Source organism: Zalophus californianus, chromosome 4 (genome assembly GCF_009762305.2).
Source record: "Zalophus californianus isolate mZalCal1 chromosome 4, mZalCal1.pri.v2, whole genome shotgun sequence".
Taxonomy (NCBI): Eukaryota; Metazoa; Chordata; class Mammalia; order Carnivora; family Otariidae; genus Zalophus; species Zalophus californianus.
The window spans coordinates 74,582,537-74,596,584 of record NC_045598.1 but is presented as its reverse complement, the minus strand read 5'-3'; the positions used below and the strand labels follow the sequence as shown (position 1 = coordinate 74,596,584).

The 14,048-nt window shown below is 40.6% G+C and overlaps 1 protein-coding gene across 4 annotated transcripts in view; it reads left to right on the top strand.

Moving 5' to 3' along the window:
- Positions 1–341: 341 nt before the first annotated feature.
- Positions 342–14,048, top strand: part of KYAT3 (kynurenine aminotransferase 3) — a 64,720-nt gene continuing 51,013 nt past the window's right edge. The window contains exons 1-3 of one of the 4 annotated variants that reach the window (XM_027624648.2): positions 343–735; positions 6,208–6,307; positions 13,198–13,250. Coding sequence is in view for 2 of the 4 variants with exons in the window: in XM_027624632.2 (XP_027480433.1) it covers positions 6,209–6,307 (99 nt within the window). In the remaining 2 variants the exon portion in view is untranslated. Of the gene's footprint in view, positions 736–6,207; positions 6,308–13,197; positions 13,251–14,048 lie in introns of all 4 variants that reach the window. The other 3 variants (XM_027624632.2, XM_027624625.2, XM_027624643.2) reach the window with 3 other exon arrangements.

Below are 14,048 nucleotides of genomic sequence, written 5' to 3'. Positions count from 1 at the left end.
CCCCAACCCAAATCAAGGACACACATCTAATTAGGGCCCTGGGCCTAATCTTCATCCCCAACCCCCGGCTATCTCTAGGTCCTCTCCCCGTCCCATCCCCTGGCCCAGACCTGCCTCTCTCTTGCGGACCGAACGCGGCCCCGCACCTCCACCAGCGCAGTGCCGCCGGTGATGCCCTTACTCCCAGCCGCCCCACCCCGCATCCCGCGCCAACCAGTCCGCGCTCGCGGCCGACGCCTCAGCCAATGCGCGTTCTGCATCCCGACCCGGCGCCCAGCCGCGCCCAGGCTCCGCCTCCACGTCCGAGTCCCTCCCCCCCGGCCCAGGAGCGCAGGCGCGGCAGGAGCCCGAGGAGGCTAGGCTGTCGCGCGCCGGACGTGAGAGAGGCGCCAGGCGGGCCCTCCGGAGCCCGGAGCGCGGAGTCGGTTGGAGCGAGGCCGGGAGGGAGGGAGGCCGCCGGGAGCGGCGCGCCTGGCGAGACCGGGAGCCGGGCTGGATCTCCTTCAGCACTCGGACTCGCGCTCGGGAGCCGGCGTCCGCCTGGAATTACGTTTCCTCTGGGGAGGTGGCTGGCCTCGCAGCGTGCGGCCCCTGCACCCCCGGTCGTCCAAAAAAGGCTTTGTGCCCCCTTTTGCTCTTGATTTGACAACTCTGGCATTGTGGAAACACCGACTGCAGTTCATCCATAACCGGGATTCCTAATAAGAGAGGAAACGAAGGCTGTTCTCCTGCCATGTAAGTGAAGTGTGGAATCTGAAGTGTGTCGTTAAAAAAGAGCAAAACAGCCCAATCTGCCTCTTTATGGGGGCGACCCCCCTGTTCCCTTCCGCCGCCTGAGGGAGAATTAAAAGTGCTCGCTAACTTCCACAGCGGCCGCCAACGGTGCCGAAAGTGTCACCTCGTGCTGTGCCGAAACCTCATTCCTTCTCGTGGAAACCAGGCAGCCCCTTTTCTTAGGCTGGGCACATTTATATTCCACGAACCCATTTTCACGGAACGGCTTTTCAGCAGTTTCAGAATCCTCTGTCCTTCAGCTCGGGCTAACTATGGCAGATTTTTTCCACTCTTGCTCCAATGACATGACTTTGAGGGTTATTATTCCCGCTGTACTTCCCCATCTAGTACCTGTTCACCTTCTAGATGCCATCTGTTGCACCGGCGAACCTTATAAACATTCTAGAAGTGGACAGGCAGGGAGAGCATAAAGGAGAAATAACCTTTGTTCAAACTTCACAGCGTGGGCTGTGCGTTGATTAGCATCAGCCTCTTTTGCAGTCTCTCACCTTAACGTTCCTTGAGCTTGCAGTTAACCTGAATGTTCTGAACTTTGTCAAATTACCTAAATCTCTTCCTACCTCTCCTCCGCACATGCAAAGTAGTTCTATCTAAATTGATCATTTGGGTTTAAGGCCCGAGCTTCAAACCTGATACAATTCATTTTGGCCGCTTTGCTTACATTGCAGCTGTGGATTCTGCCCCTCAACAGTGCACCAGCCGTCTCAGCTTCTGCTGCACATACCTTCTGTATTTTCATTTTAAATAGTTTACACCAATGATAAGAAATATTTTAATTTTCTATTGATCATGTGTATTTGAATATGGAGGTGACCTTATTTACAATATGCCATAATCAGGTTTACCAGATCACCTTGATTCACAATTGCCTGGTTTTCTTCATAGAACATTGTTTTTAAGGAGAAACTAGAAAAAATACAATGAAAATGTTGTTTAGAAGTAAAAGCCATATATATTTGTATTTTCTCCAACTTTTCAATGACATCCAAATTTGTTAATCTATTTTTATTATTTGTGAATATATGTATGGAATGTTAATTGCTTTAGAAAGTTCTGGTCAAAATGTGTTTATGTAAAGCGCAGAAGAAAAATAGTCTCGGAGGTTCAGAATCTGTATGTCAGCCTACTTAGATTTCTTTGGAGCCTTTTTTTTCACTGATTCCTCCCACAATTCCTCCCACAATCATATTACTTAGTGAGAGATTAATGAGTGAAAAGAGAGTCTGGATGTGGGTATTGAGAAATTCCATCGTTTAATGGCGGATTGGAGGAGAGGTAGGAGGGAAAGGAGGGATTGTAGTATGTCAAAAGCCAAGGGAACAGGGTGTTTCTGGGGGGACACAGGGCTTGACCAGCAGTATCTAAAACTGCAGAGAGCTCAAGGATAGTGAGAGAATTGCCAGGTGTTCACTGGACTTAACAATATGAAGGTCAAAACTGACTTGAGCAAGAGCCGCCTCTGTGGAGTAATGGGTACAAAAGTCAGATTGCATCAGGCTGGAGAGCATGGACTGAGGAAAAGAAGACAACTGAGACATAACTTTTAAAAACCTTTGCTCTCAAGAGAAAGTAACAGGAAAGTTTTGATTTGAAGAGGAAATGAGCAACAGGGAGGCGTCAGAAGTTTTAGTTTTTGTTTATATTTTGTGTTTATTGTTTTTTAACCAGAAGAGATGTGAGCAAGGAAAGTTGCATATACCAACTTTATGCAGGGGTAAAAATCAGTGGAGCAAGGGGTAAAAATCAGTGGAGCAAGGTGTCCGTAGAACTAGGAGTGAATGAGATCTCTGTCATGGGAGGAAGAATTATCCTTTTGTGGGAGGGTCACTTTCTTTATTATAATAGAAAGGAAGAATAAAAGGATTTTGGGGGTTTGTGTTTTCAATTCGGGTAAATTGAAATGGTAAATCTGATAGCTTCTGTTTTCTCTGTGGTAGGAAACAAGGTCATCTACTTAGAATAAAGAGCTTTTGGGTTAGAGGAGGGTGGGAAAAATTAAAATAATCATTCTGGACTATGGGAGAGAAGTATGGCCTGTCCTTTTGAGGTTTCCAACTGGGCCTGAGAATTAAACTGCCATAAGGCAGATACAGGAAAAGAGCACACACAGTTAATGTAAGTTCTACGTGACACGGGAGTCCTCATAAGAAAAGGAAGACTCGAAGAAGTGGCAAAAACAAATGCTTTTATACTAGGTTGAACATGGAGAGGCAATTGTGGAAAAGTAACCAAAATATTTGGGGAGGCTAAAGGAAGGTAAGGATTATTTTTAACAAGGTCTGTGTTTCTTCTCTCAGCTTCAACTTCCCGTGTAAGAATGATTCTTTTCTCCTTTGCAGGGAGAGCACCTTTCACATGGGAATTTCTGTCTCCTCTTTTCAGAAAGAAAGAGAGGAATCAGATTGCTCTTCTTGCATTTGCTGTTTTTCAAGTGCCTTTAGCTCAAAATAATTCTTATTCTAAAGTGGGATATTTTGGGGTGGCATATTCTGCCATCCTTCCCCTGTAAAATATAGTATAAATGCTGGAGAGTATTGGGATTCCATTTAAGATCAATGCCCATGAATTTATGGTGAAACCATACATACCCTGTGTGACTTTCCCCAGCTTGTGAAAACCAGACTGTGTTCTACAGTTCATCCAGGGCTAGAGTGCTACAAACAGGTGAAAGGACAGACAAGGTGGGTAGGACATTGTCAAGAACATTATCAAAGTGGTAGAGCTGGTTTCTAAATTGGAAAATAAAGGAAAGGGAAGGCTGATTGGGAAAAGGAGAGGAAGCCTCCTAGAGATCTTGATAATATTGAAGAACAGAATAATTAATTGAAGGGGATGGTAGTTTATGGTCAAAGAGCAGAATGTTTCAATTAGTTCTTTTGGAATTAGACAAGATTGAGGTAATGGCAAGGTGCAGGGTCAGGATATAATGATAGGAAAGTGACTGCGGTGGAATGGAGCAGAAGACCAATGGACATGGGGTTGTCAGCTGTTGGGAGGATCATCTCTAAAGCCATTGAAATTATCTGGGATGATCACAGTACTTTGCGTTGAGTAGAAAACTGTATGCCTAATGACAAAATCTTTAACAATGACAGGAAGTTATCAGCAGGCCAGGAGATAACATTAGTGAGGCAGCTGAGGGAACTAATAGTCTGGCAGTGGTGAAAGGGACAACAGGCAAGACTTAGGTGCAGCATATAAGAACAAAAGCCAGCACCGAGGAACATAGAAATGGTATCTTCAGGGAACAGTAAGATTTGCGTTAAAGCAAGGAAAACACTCTGAGAACGTAAAGATACATTGGAATTTGATGATTTTGGTCCATCTGTTCCAAAAGACACAGTGGAAGCTATGGAAAGTGGAAGGGAAATGAAGAACTGGGTCACTTGACAGGGAGTACATTGTATCATGGAGGTAATATACTGTTGAAGGTAGCTAGAGATGATGCGGGATTTAGGCGTTGGGATTTCCAGATGAAAACAAGTGGATTTAGTGTTAACTCCCTAAGGAGAATGGGCACTGAGACCTGGTGGGCAGAGGGCATGGTTCACCCAGTGTGGAGTGAACTCTCCTAAGAGCTGGCGTCTAAGCTCACACATGATCAGTCACTGACTTACCAGCACCTTCTGACTTTACCTTCAAATCAAGGGTTCATGTATTCATCTGTTTTGGAAAATGAGGGAACTGAGCCAAGAATCAGTGACTTGTCCAAGGATAGAAAACTTTTTTTAAATATCAGAATAAAGACTAGAATCAAGGTATCCTGGTTCCTAGTGCTGTTTTTTCACCTAGTTTATCTCAAGAAGATAGAAGAGGTTTCTTTCATTTGTCTACTTGTAAGAAAGCATTTTGCTTATACTTGCTTAAATGCCTAAGAAATTAGGCTGAACTTAAATAAATGGACATTTATTTGCTGGGAAAAACAACAACAACTATATTATCCTAAATCAAATAACTCCATGATACTGAATAAAGATTTTTTGATATTGTTCCTGTTGTTTGGTAATATCTTTCCTTAAAACAATCCCTATTGCCTAACCTAGTTAATATTTTATTCCTGAACGGAACAGGTAATGACACAAGAATAGGCATTTCTTGATTTAAGAAAACCTGTTCTTCAACTTGAAAGACTTACAACATAAGGGGTAATTATTTACTTTACAAAAAGAATCGATATTTCATAAGAGGCATCATAAATAGTCCACTTAAATCATTAATTTATAGTGTGATTTTATGGATTTATTCAGTCATTTAATACTTTTATTTATCAAATGTCTACTCTGTGCCAGCGAATGCAGTGGTAAACTAAACACACCAGGTCCCTGCTCATGAAGCATCGAATGAGTGAATGAGTAACCAACCAAACAACAGCAACAAAAGTGCTTTGCAGAGAATTTAAATAGGCTGATGTGATGTAGAATGGCTAAGAGGCTGTCATTTTAAGCTGAGATTTTGTTGACAGGGTCAGGATTTTATACTTAACTTTTTAAGAAACATCCAATATATTATATCTCACCTTTAAAGCTTTCTGTAGCCTTAACATTTTGGTAACTTAAAAAGATTCATAGCTAGCTGGCTTCAGTGGATTCCTTTGAATCTGTAGAGCATGTCTCTTTTTCTAAAGTTTAATTAAATACTAGAGATAGAGGAAGTGCCATCCACTACAACATTCTCAGAGTAAAACCTTACAAGAAGTTTCTTCTTTTACATTTGGATTTTTTTAGAAAACTGAGTTTTCTTATACTTGTAAGTGGCAGTATAATAATTGAATTTCATATTTCTTTGATAACAGTTTTCCTTATAGGTAGAGATGTAATTCAGAATGCATGCCTGTTAGTAACTGGAATCTTTTGAAATAACTTGCTAGCTCTCTATGGGATTGTTGAGGAAAGTACCAGCCACGAAAATAACCTAAGATTCATTCGTATATTCTTTATATTTGTCAAGGACTTGCTATAATCCTTTTCAAACAACTTACTAAACTCTGTTTGTAACCACTTTAATTTACTGTCAAAAATTGTGCTGTTTTACCAGTGACTACTATCCAGAAAATTATGAAATTTGAATAGTTCCTAGATTGAAATATTCTGTTTTTTATAGCTGCTACAAATGGAACTTTTACTTACTGTAATTTTATGCTCTTGACCAAATTAGAGACTTATTTTTTGAATTTACAATATCCTTACATATCTCTAGTTTAAAATGACATATGCATAAAGTTTTCTAAGATAAGGAGGATTCTATTGGAATGATTCTAGTGATGAGAGATTACATATAGCAAGATAACAGCTATCAGCAATTTTTACTTATATTTTATAGAACCTTATGGTCTATTAGATAGCTGCAAGTGTCTGATAGTGATGTAAGTATCATATGTTTTCTTCCTTTTAAAGTTTTTCTTTTATTCTGTAGCATGTTTTTGGCCCAGAGGAGACTCTGCTTCCTTGACAGTAGAGCAAAATTCCTGAAGACTATTTATTCTTCAAAAATCCTTGGACTCCCTACTTCTGCTGTAGGTATTGCTTAATCACTTATACAGATAAATATTGTACATATCCTACTATGTCAAAAAAAGATACAATTTTTCAGGTACTTTAGAATGAGTATTTCTATGCTATGTGAACTGGAGGTATCTTTTGTCATTGTTAGAGCTGACATTCCCTGAGCTACTGCTTTTGTGTGTGTGTATCAGACACAGGGCTGGGCATTGCCTACTCATTATCTCATTTTATCTTTATAAAACTTTTCAAGTTATGAATTGTTATATTCCTGTTTTACAAGTGAGAAAGTGGAGGCTTAGGTAGGTGTAGTAACTTGCCCAAGGTCACAGCTTTTAAGTGGCATAACCGAAATACCACACTCATGCCTGTCTAGCTCTAGCACTCTCAAGGAAGGGCATGCTTTGTTTGTCAAGATAGGATATTATAGTGACTATCAGTGCTGGCCCCATGGTTTCCAGTTGATAAAATATATGGCAGATTGAGGAAATCATGGAAAAGCAAACAAATCCAAAATGTGGGCCATAACCACAGGATAGATAACTGACCGAATTTCTTCAATAAGTCAGTGGCCTGGGAGAAAAGTGGGAGAGGGTAATTTCAGAAGGACTGCTCTAGGATGAAAAGAGGCTTGAGAACTTCATCCACCAAATACAATGTGTGGACCTTGTTTAGGAACTTGATGCAATCAACTGAAATGTAAAAAAGATATATATATTTTTTAATTATTTTGAGAGAGAAAGAGCATATATGCAGGAGCAGGGAGGAGGACAGAGGGAGAGGGGAAGCAGACTCCCCACTGAGCACGGAGCCCATCTTGGGGCTCCATCATCTCGTGACCCTAAGATCATGACCTGAGCTGAAATCAAGAGTCAGACTCTTAACTGACTGAGCCACCCAGGCACACCCATAAAAATATTTTTAAAGGCAATCAGAAAATGAATATGGATTGGGTACTAGATGATACTGTTAAAGAAACAAAACCCAACTGAGAAAATTTGAAGATCTAACTGGCTTTATTAAATGACTCATGAACAGGACACCCATCCCATCCAGGAGCAGAGAAGAGCCCCAGGGAGTTGTACAACATGGAAGGTTTTTGTAGAAGGAGGGTGGGGAAAGAAAGTAATTAGCAAAGGAAAGTAATTAATTCCAGGCCAGGTGGCTTTCCCTTGGGGGTGGGAGGGAAGCAAGGGGTCTTAGCATGCAGATTACTTCATCTTTCTTTGAGGGATGCGAGGGGCCCATGTGGTAGACTCTTTGGTACTAATTGAAAAATTCCTGGTTGACTGGTTAAGACTACATTTCTGGGGGAAGTTGAAAGTGCAATTAGATTAAGTATTAAACTCCAGTTTGGGAATTTGGTCTAAGTGACATCATTTTGGGCTTGTGGTTTTATTTTTAACAATTCTTGTTTCTTAAAGTAACTGAGAGATGTGATCAAAATTTAAGGCATTACAAGAATACTATATCCAGCTAGGCTGTCATTGAAAATTGAAGGAGAGATAAAAAGCTTCCAGGACAAAGAAAAACTAAAAGAATTTGCAAACACCAAACCACCTCTATAAGAAATATTGAAATGGGTCCTCTAAGCAAATAGTGAGCCTAAAAGTAACATAGACCAGAAAGGAATAGAGACAATATAAAGTCTCTTACAGGCAATACAATGGCACTAAATTCATATCTTTCAATAGTTACCCTGAATGTAAATGGGCTAAATGCCCCAATCAAAAGACACAGGGAATCAGATTGGATAAAAAAAAAACAAGACCCATCGATGTGCTGCCTGCAAGAGACTTATTTTACACCCAAAGACACCTCCAGATTGAAAGTGAGGGGATGGAAAACCATTTACCATGCTAATAAACATCAAAAGACAGCTGGGGTGGCAATCCTTATATCAGACAAATTAGATTTTAAACCAAAAACTGTAATAAGAGATGAGGAAGGACACTATATCCTACTTAAAGGGTCTATCCAACAAGAAGATCTAACAATTGTAAATATCTATGCTCCTAACATGGGAGCAGCCAATTATATAAGCCAATTAATAACAAAATCAAAGAAACACATCGACAACAATACAATAATAATAGGGGACTTTAACACCCCCCTCACTGAAATGGACAGATCACCTAAGCAAAAGATCAACAAGGAAATAAAGGCTTTAAATGACACACTGGACCAAATGGATTTCACAGATATATTCAGAACATTCCATCCTAAAGCAACAGAATACACATTCTTCTCTAGTGCCCATGGAACATTCTCCAGAATGGATCACATCCTAGGTCACAAATCAGGTCTCAACTGGTACCAAATGATTGGAATCATTCCCTGCATATTTTCGGACCACAATGCTTTGAAAGTAGAACTCAATCACAAGAGGAAAGTCGGAAAGAACTCAAATACATGGAGGCTAAAGAGCATCCTACTAAAGAATGAATGGGTCAACCAGGAAATTAAAGAAGAATTAAAAAAATTCATGGAAACCAATGAAAATGAAAACACAACTGTTCAAAATCTTTGGGATGCAGCAAAGTCGGTCCTAGGAAGAAAGTTTATAGCAATACAAGCCTTTCTCAAGAAACAAGAACGGTCTCAAATACACAACCTAACCCTACACCTAAAGGAACTGGAGAAAGAATAGCAAATAAAGCCTAAACCCAGCAGGAGAAGAGAAATAATAAAGATCAGAGCAGAAACCAATGATATAGAAACCAAAAGAACAGATCAACAAAACTAGGAGCTAGTTCTTTGAAAGAATTAATAAGACTGTAAACCCCTGGCCAGACTTACCAAAAAGAAAAGAGAAATGACCCAAATAAATAAAATCATGAATGAAAGAGGAGAGATCACAACCAACACCAAAGAAATACAAACAATTATAACAACATATGAGCAACTATATGCCAGCAAATTAGGTAATCTGGAAGAAATGGATACATTCCTAGAGAGGTATCAACTATCAAAACTGAACCAGGAAGAAATAGAAAACCTGAACAAACCCATAACCACTAAGGAAATTGAAACAGTAATCAAAAATCTCCCAACAAACAGCCCAGGGCCAAATGGCTTCCCAGGGGAATTCTACCAAACATTTAAAGAAGAATTAATACCTATTCTTCTGAAACTGTTCCAAAAAATAGAAATGGAAGGAAAACTTCCAAACTCATTTTATGAGACTAGCATTACCTTGATCCCAAAATCAGACAAAGACCCCATCAAAAAGGAGAATTACAGACCAATATCCCTGATGAACATGGATGCAAAAATACTCACCGAAATACTAGCCAATAAGATCCAACAGTACATTAAAATGATTATTCACCATGACCAAGTGGGATTTATCCCTGGGCTGCAAGTTTGGTTCAACATCCGCAAATCAGTGTGATACAATACATTAATGAAAGAACAAGAACAATATGATCCTCTCAATAGATGAAGAAAAAGCATTAGACAAAGTACAGCATCCTTTCTTGATTAAAACTCTTCAGAGTGTAGGGATACAGGGATACATACCTCAATATCATAAAAGCCATCTATGAAAAACCCACAGCGAATATCATTCTCAATGGGGAAAAACTAAGAGCTTTCCCCCTAAGGTCAGGAACACGGCAGGGACGTCCACTATCATCACTGCTATTCAACATAGTATTAGAAGTCCTAGGCACAACAATCAGACAACAAAAAGAAATAAAAGGCATCCCAATCAGCAAAGAAGAAGTCAAACTCTCAGTCTTTGCAGATGATATGATACTTTGTGTGGAAAACCCGAAAGACTCCACCCCAAAACTGCTAGAACTCATACAGGAATTCAGTAAAGCAGCAGGATATAAAATCAATGCACAGAAATCAGTGGCATTTCTATACACCAACAATAAGACAGAAGAAAGAGAAATTACGGAGTCAATCCCATTTACAATTGCACCCAAAACCATAACATACCTAGGAATAAATCTAACCAAAGAGGCAAAGGATCTGTACTCAGAAAACTATAGAATACTCATGAAAGAAATTGAGGAAGACACAAAGAAATGGAAAAACCTTCCATGCTTATGGATTGGAGGAACAAATATTGTGAAAATGTCAATGCTACCTAGAGCAATCTATACATTTAATGCAATCCCTATTAAATACCATCCACTTTTTTTCAAAGAAATGGAACAAATAATTGTAAAATTTATATGTAGCCAGAAAAGACCCCAAATAGCCAGAGGAATGTTGAAAAAGAAAAGCAAAGCTGGTGGCATCACAATTCCAGACTTCAAGTTCTACTACAAAGCTGTAATCATCAAGACAGTATGGTGGCACAAAAACAGACACATAAATCAATGGAACAGAATAGAGAGCCCAGATATGGACCCTCAACTCTATGGTCAACTAATCTTCGACAAAACAGGAAAGAATGTCCAATGGACAAAAGACAGTCTCTTCAAATGGTGTTGGGAAAATTGGACAGCCACATGCAGAAGAATGAAAGTGGACCATTTCCTTACACCACACACAAAAATAGTCTCAAAATGGTTGAAAGACCTAAATGTGAGACAGGAATCCATCAAAATCCTTGAGGAGAACACAGGCAGCAACCTCTTCGACCTCAGCCGCAGCAATTTCTTCCTAGACACATCGCCAAAGGCAAGGGAAGCAAGGGCAAAAATGAACTACTGGGACTTCATCAAGATAAGGCTTTTGCACGGCCAAAGAAACAGTCAACAAAACCAAAAGACAACCGACAGAATGGGGGAAGATATTTGCAAATGACATATCAGATAAAGGGCTAGTATCCAAAATCTATAAAGAATTTATCAAACTCAACACCCAAAGAACACATAATCCAATCAAGAAATGGGCAGAAGACAGGAACAGACATTTTTCCAAAGAAGACATCCAAATGGCTAACACACACATGAAAGAGTGCTCAACATCACTCAACATCATGGAATTCCAAATCAAAACCTCAATGAGATACCACCTCACACCAGTGAGAATGGCTAAAATTAACAAGTCAGGAAACAACAGATGTTGGCAAGGATGCAGAGAAAGGGGAACCCTCCTACACTGTTGGTGGCAATGCAAGCTGGTGCAGCCACTCTGGAAAACAGTATGGAGTGTCCTCAAAAAGTTGAAAATAGAGGTACCCTATGACCCAGCAATTGCACTACTGGATATTTACCCCATAGATACAAATGCAGTGATCTGAAGGGGTACGTGCACCCAATGTTTATAGCAGCAATGTCCACAATAGCCAAACTATGGAAAGAGCCTAGACGTCCATCAACAGATGAATGGATAAAGAAGAGGTGGTATGTATATATAATGGAATATTTTGCAGCCATCAAAAAAAAAAAAACCCCAAAATCTTGCCATTTGCAACGATGTGGATGGAACTAGAGGATATTATGCTTAGTGAAATAAGTTAATCAGAGAAAGACAAGTATCATATGAGCTCACTGATATGAGGAATTCTTAATCTCAGGAAACAAACTGAGGGTTGCTGGAATGGTGGGGGTGGAAGGGATGGGGTGGCTGGGTGATAGACATCAGGGAGGGTATGTGCTATGGTGAGCACTGTGAATTGTGTAAGACTGATGAATCACAGACCTGTACCTCTGAAACAAATAATACACTATATGTTAAAAGAAGATAGTAGGAAGGGAAAAATGAAGGGGGGGAGTTTGGAGGGGGAGATAAACTATGAGAGACTATGGACTGAGAAACAAACTGAGGGTTTTAGAGGGGTGGGGGTGGGGGGGATGGATTAGCCCAGTGATGGGTATTAAGGAGGGCCCGTATTGAATGGAGCACTGGGTGTTATACACAAACAATGAATCATGGAACACTACATCAAAAACTGATGATGTACTGTATGGGTACAACATAACATAATAAAAAAAATTATTAAAAAAAAATTTAAGGCATTAGCACCACTCAACTACCACTCTGAAATTCACAGTTTTCGTTGTTTCTTTGTGTGGTACCTATAGGTTATGATATTCCTGCTTAACCTCTTGATATTCACAGGTCACAACCTTCAGTTTACATTCGTTAAGTTGGTTATTTTCTTCATTCCTTAGATGGTCCACTCATTTGCTTGGTGGTTAGCAACTGCAAACATGCATGCATTTAAAGCTTTTGAAAGAATACAACACATCAGGGAGATTATTATAATTACTATAAGGAGGATAATTCCCAATGTTTGGAGTGCACTTTGAAGCCATGGTCCCAAGACCCAAACCAATCAAAATCAACTAAGTCAAAGAAAGACCCCATGGAAGAAGTCACTTCTTTCTGTGGTCTCCAGTAATTTAGTTTCAACTTCCCAGACATGCTAATCCAGACCCAGCAGGTGGTGTTGGCCTCAGCACAGATGATGAAGTTTTAGAATATATGTGAGGTTCGGTGGAGACCCCATTTCCTTCTGCCTCAGCCTCCCTCAATTTCATGTAGGGGAGAGTGATATTAAGGCTTCAGGAAACTGAATTATGGGTCTCTGGAAGTTAGGTTATTGATAAGAAAGCTTCTTCCTTGTAAATCACTAGGATATTTGTAAACTGAGGGAGACTCCTGTCCTGCAGGACTGTGATCTCTATCAGTTAACCATTTGTTTTTCCTTTAGGGAAAACTCCTCAAGAGTGCCTGAGGAATGTCACATATATCCCATGGTGGGGGGTGGTGGTGGTAGGGTGTCAGCTTCTGCTTTGTCAGCTAGCCTTCTGCTCCCTCATCACAGACACCTCCTTGTTCAGCTAAAAGATAATCAAGAGCTGTTCTATTATGAAGGACAACTTTTGCCAGAGTGGCTCAAGATCTTTGTTGGGCACCAATGCCATTAGCAACAGATTCTGCATTTTCTTCAAAAGTGTGGGAGAGGTTTCTGATCACATCTTGTTTTCCTAACCAGGAAAGCATGGCCCTCCCAAAAAGAAGCAAATCCTGAATCCTGAATGCCTCCTGGTAGGTCTTTTTTATCTCAATGATATAAATTCAGGGGAGTCAACCAATGAGATATCTTAGTTTGCTTGTGAAAAACTGGAGATACACTTAACTTAAGAGTCATTGCCCAGGGGCGACTGGGTGGCTCAGTCAGTTAAGCAGCTGCCTTCGGCTCAGGTCATGATCCCAGGGTCCTGGGATCGAGCCCCACATCAGGCTTCCTGCTTCTCCCTCTCCCTCTGTCTGCCGCTCTGCCTACTTACGCTCTCTATCTGTTAAATAAAAAAAAAGTCATTGCCCAGCTGTGGGCCAACTAGGCATTCATAGGCCCAAGGAGAATGCTAACTGCCACAGACAAAGACACACAAACCATTCCCTTTAGGTGGTGCTATTAATGAATTCATTCACAGGGATTATTGCATTCACCCTTTCAAGCCTGGGGTCAGTTAGGTTTTCACCACCCACCAGAAGAAAATCTCCTAGCCTGAGAGAATGAGTTGTTCTAAATACCCTGCAAAGATGGATGTTGCTGGTGAGATGTCTTGGGGGGGCAGGGCACATGTAAGCTAGATGATCACAAGAACATGAGGGTGCAGATGTACCAAGATTTACATAAGTAGTTGTGTCTCATTGGGTGCGTACACTCATAATGAAGAAAGATGAAAACAAGGCACGGGTTGTTCTGGCTGTAAACGTTGAAATCAATGGGAGACTTCTAGGGGAGTCAGTTGTAGTTTGCATTGACACTAGGAAAAGAAGAGAATTTAGTCACAGGGAGGACCAGGGGTTCTCTAGCATCATGGACAGATTGGAATCTTT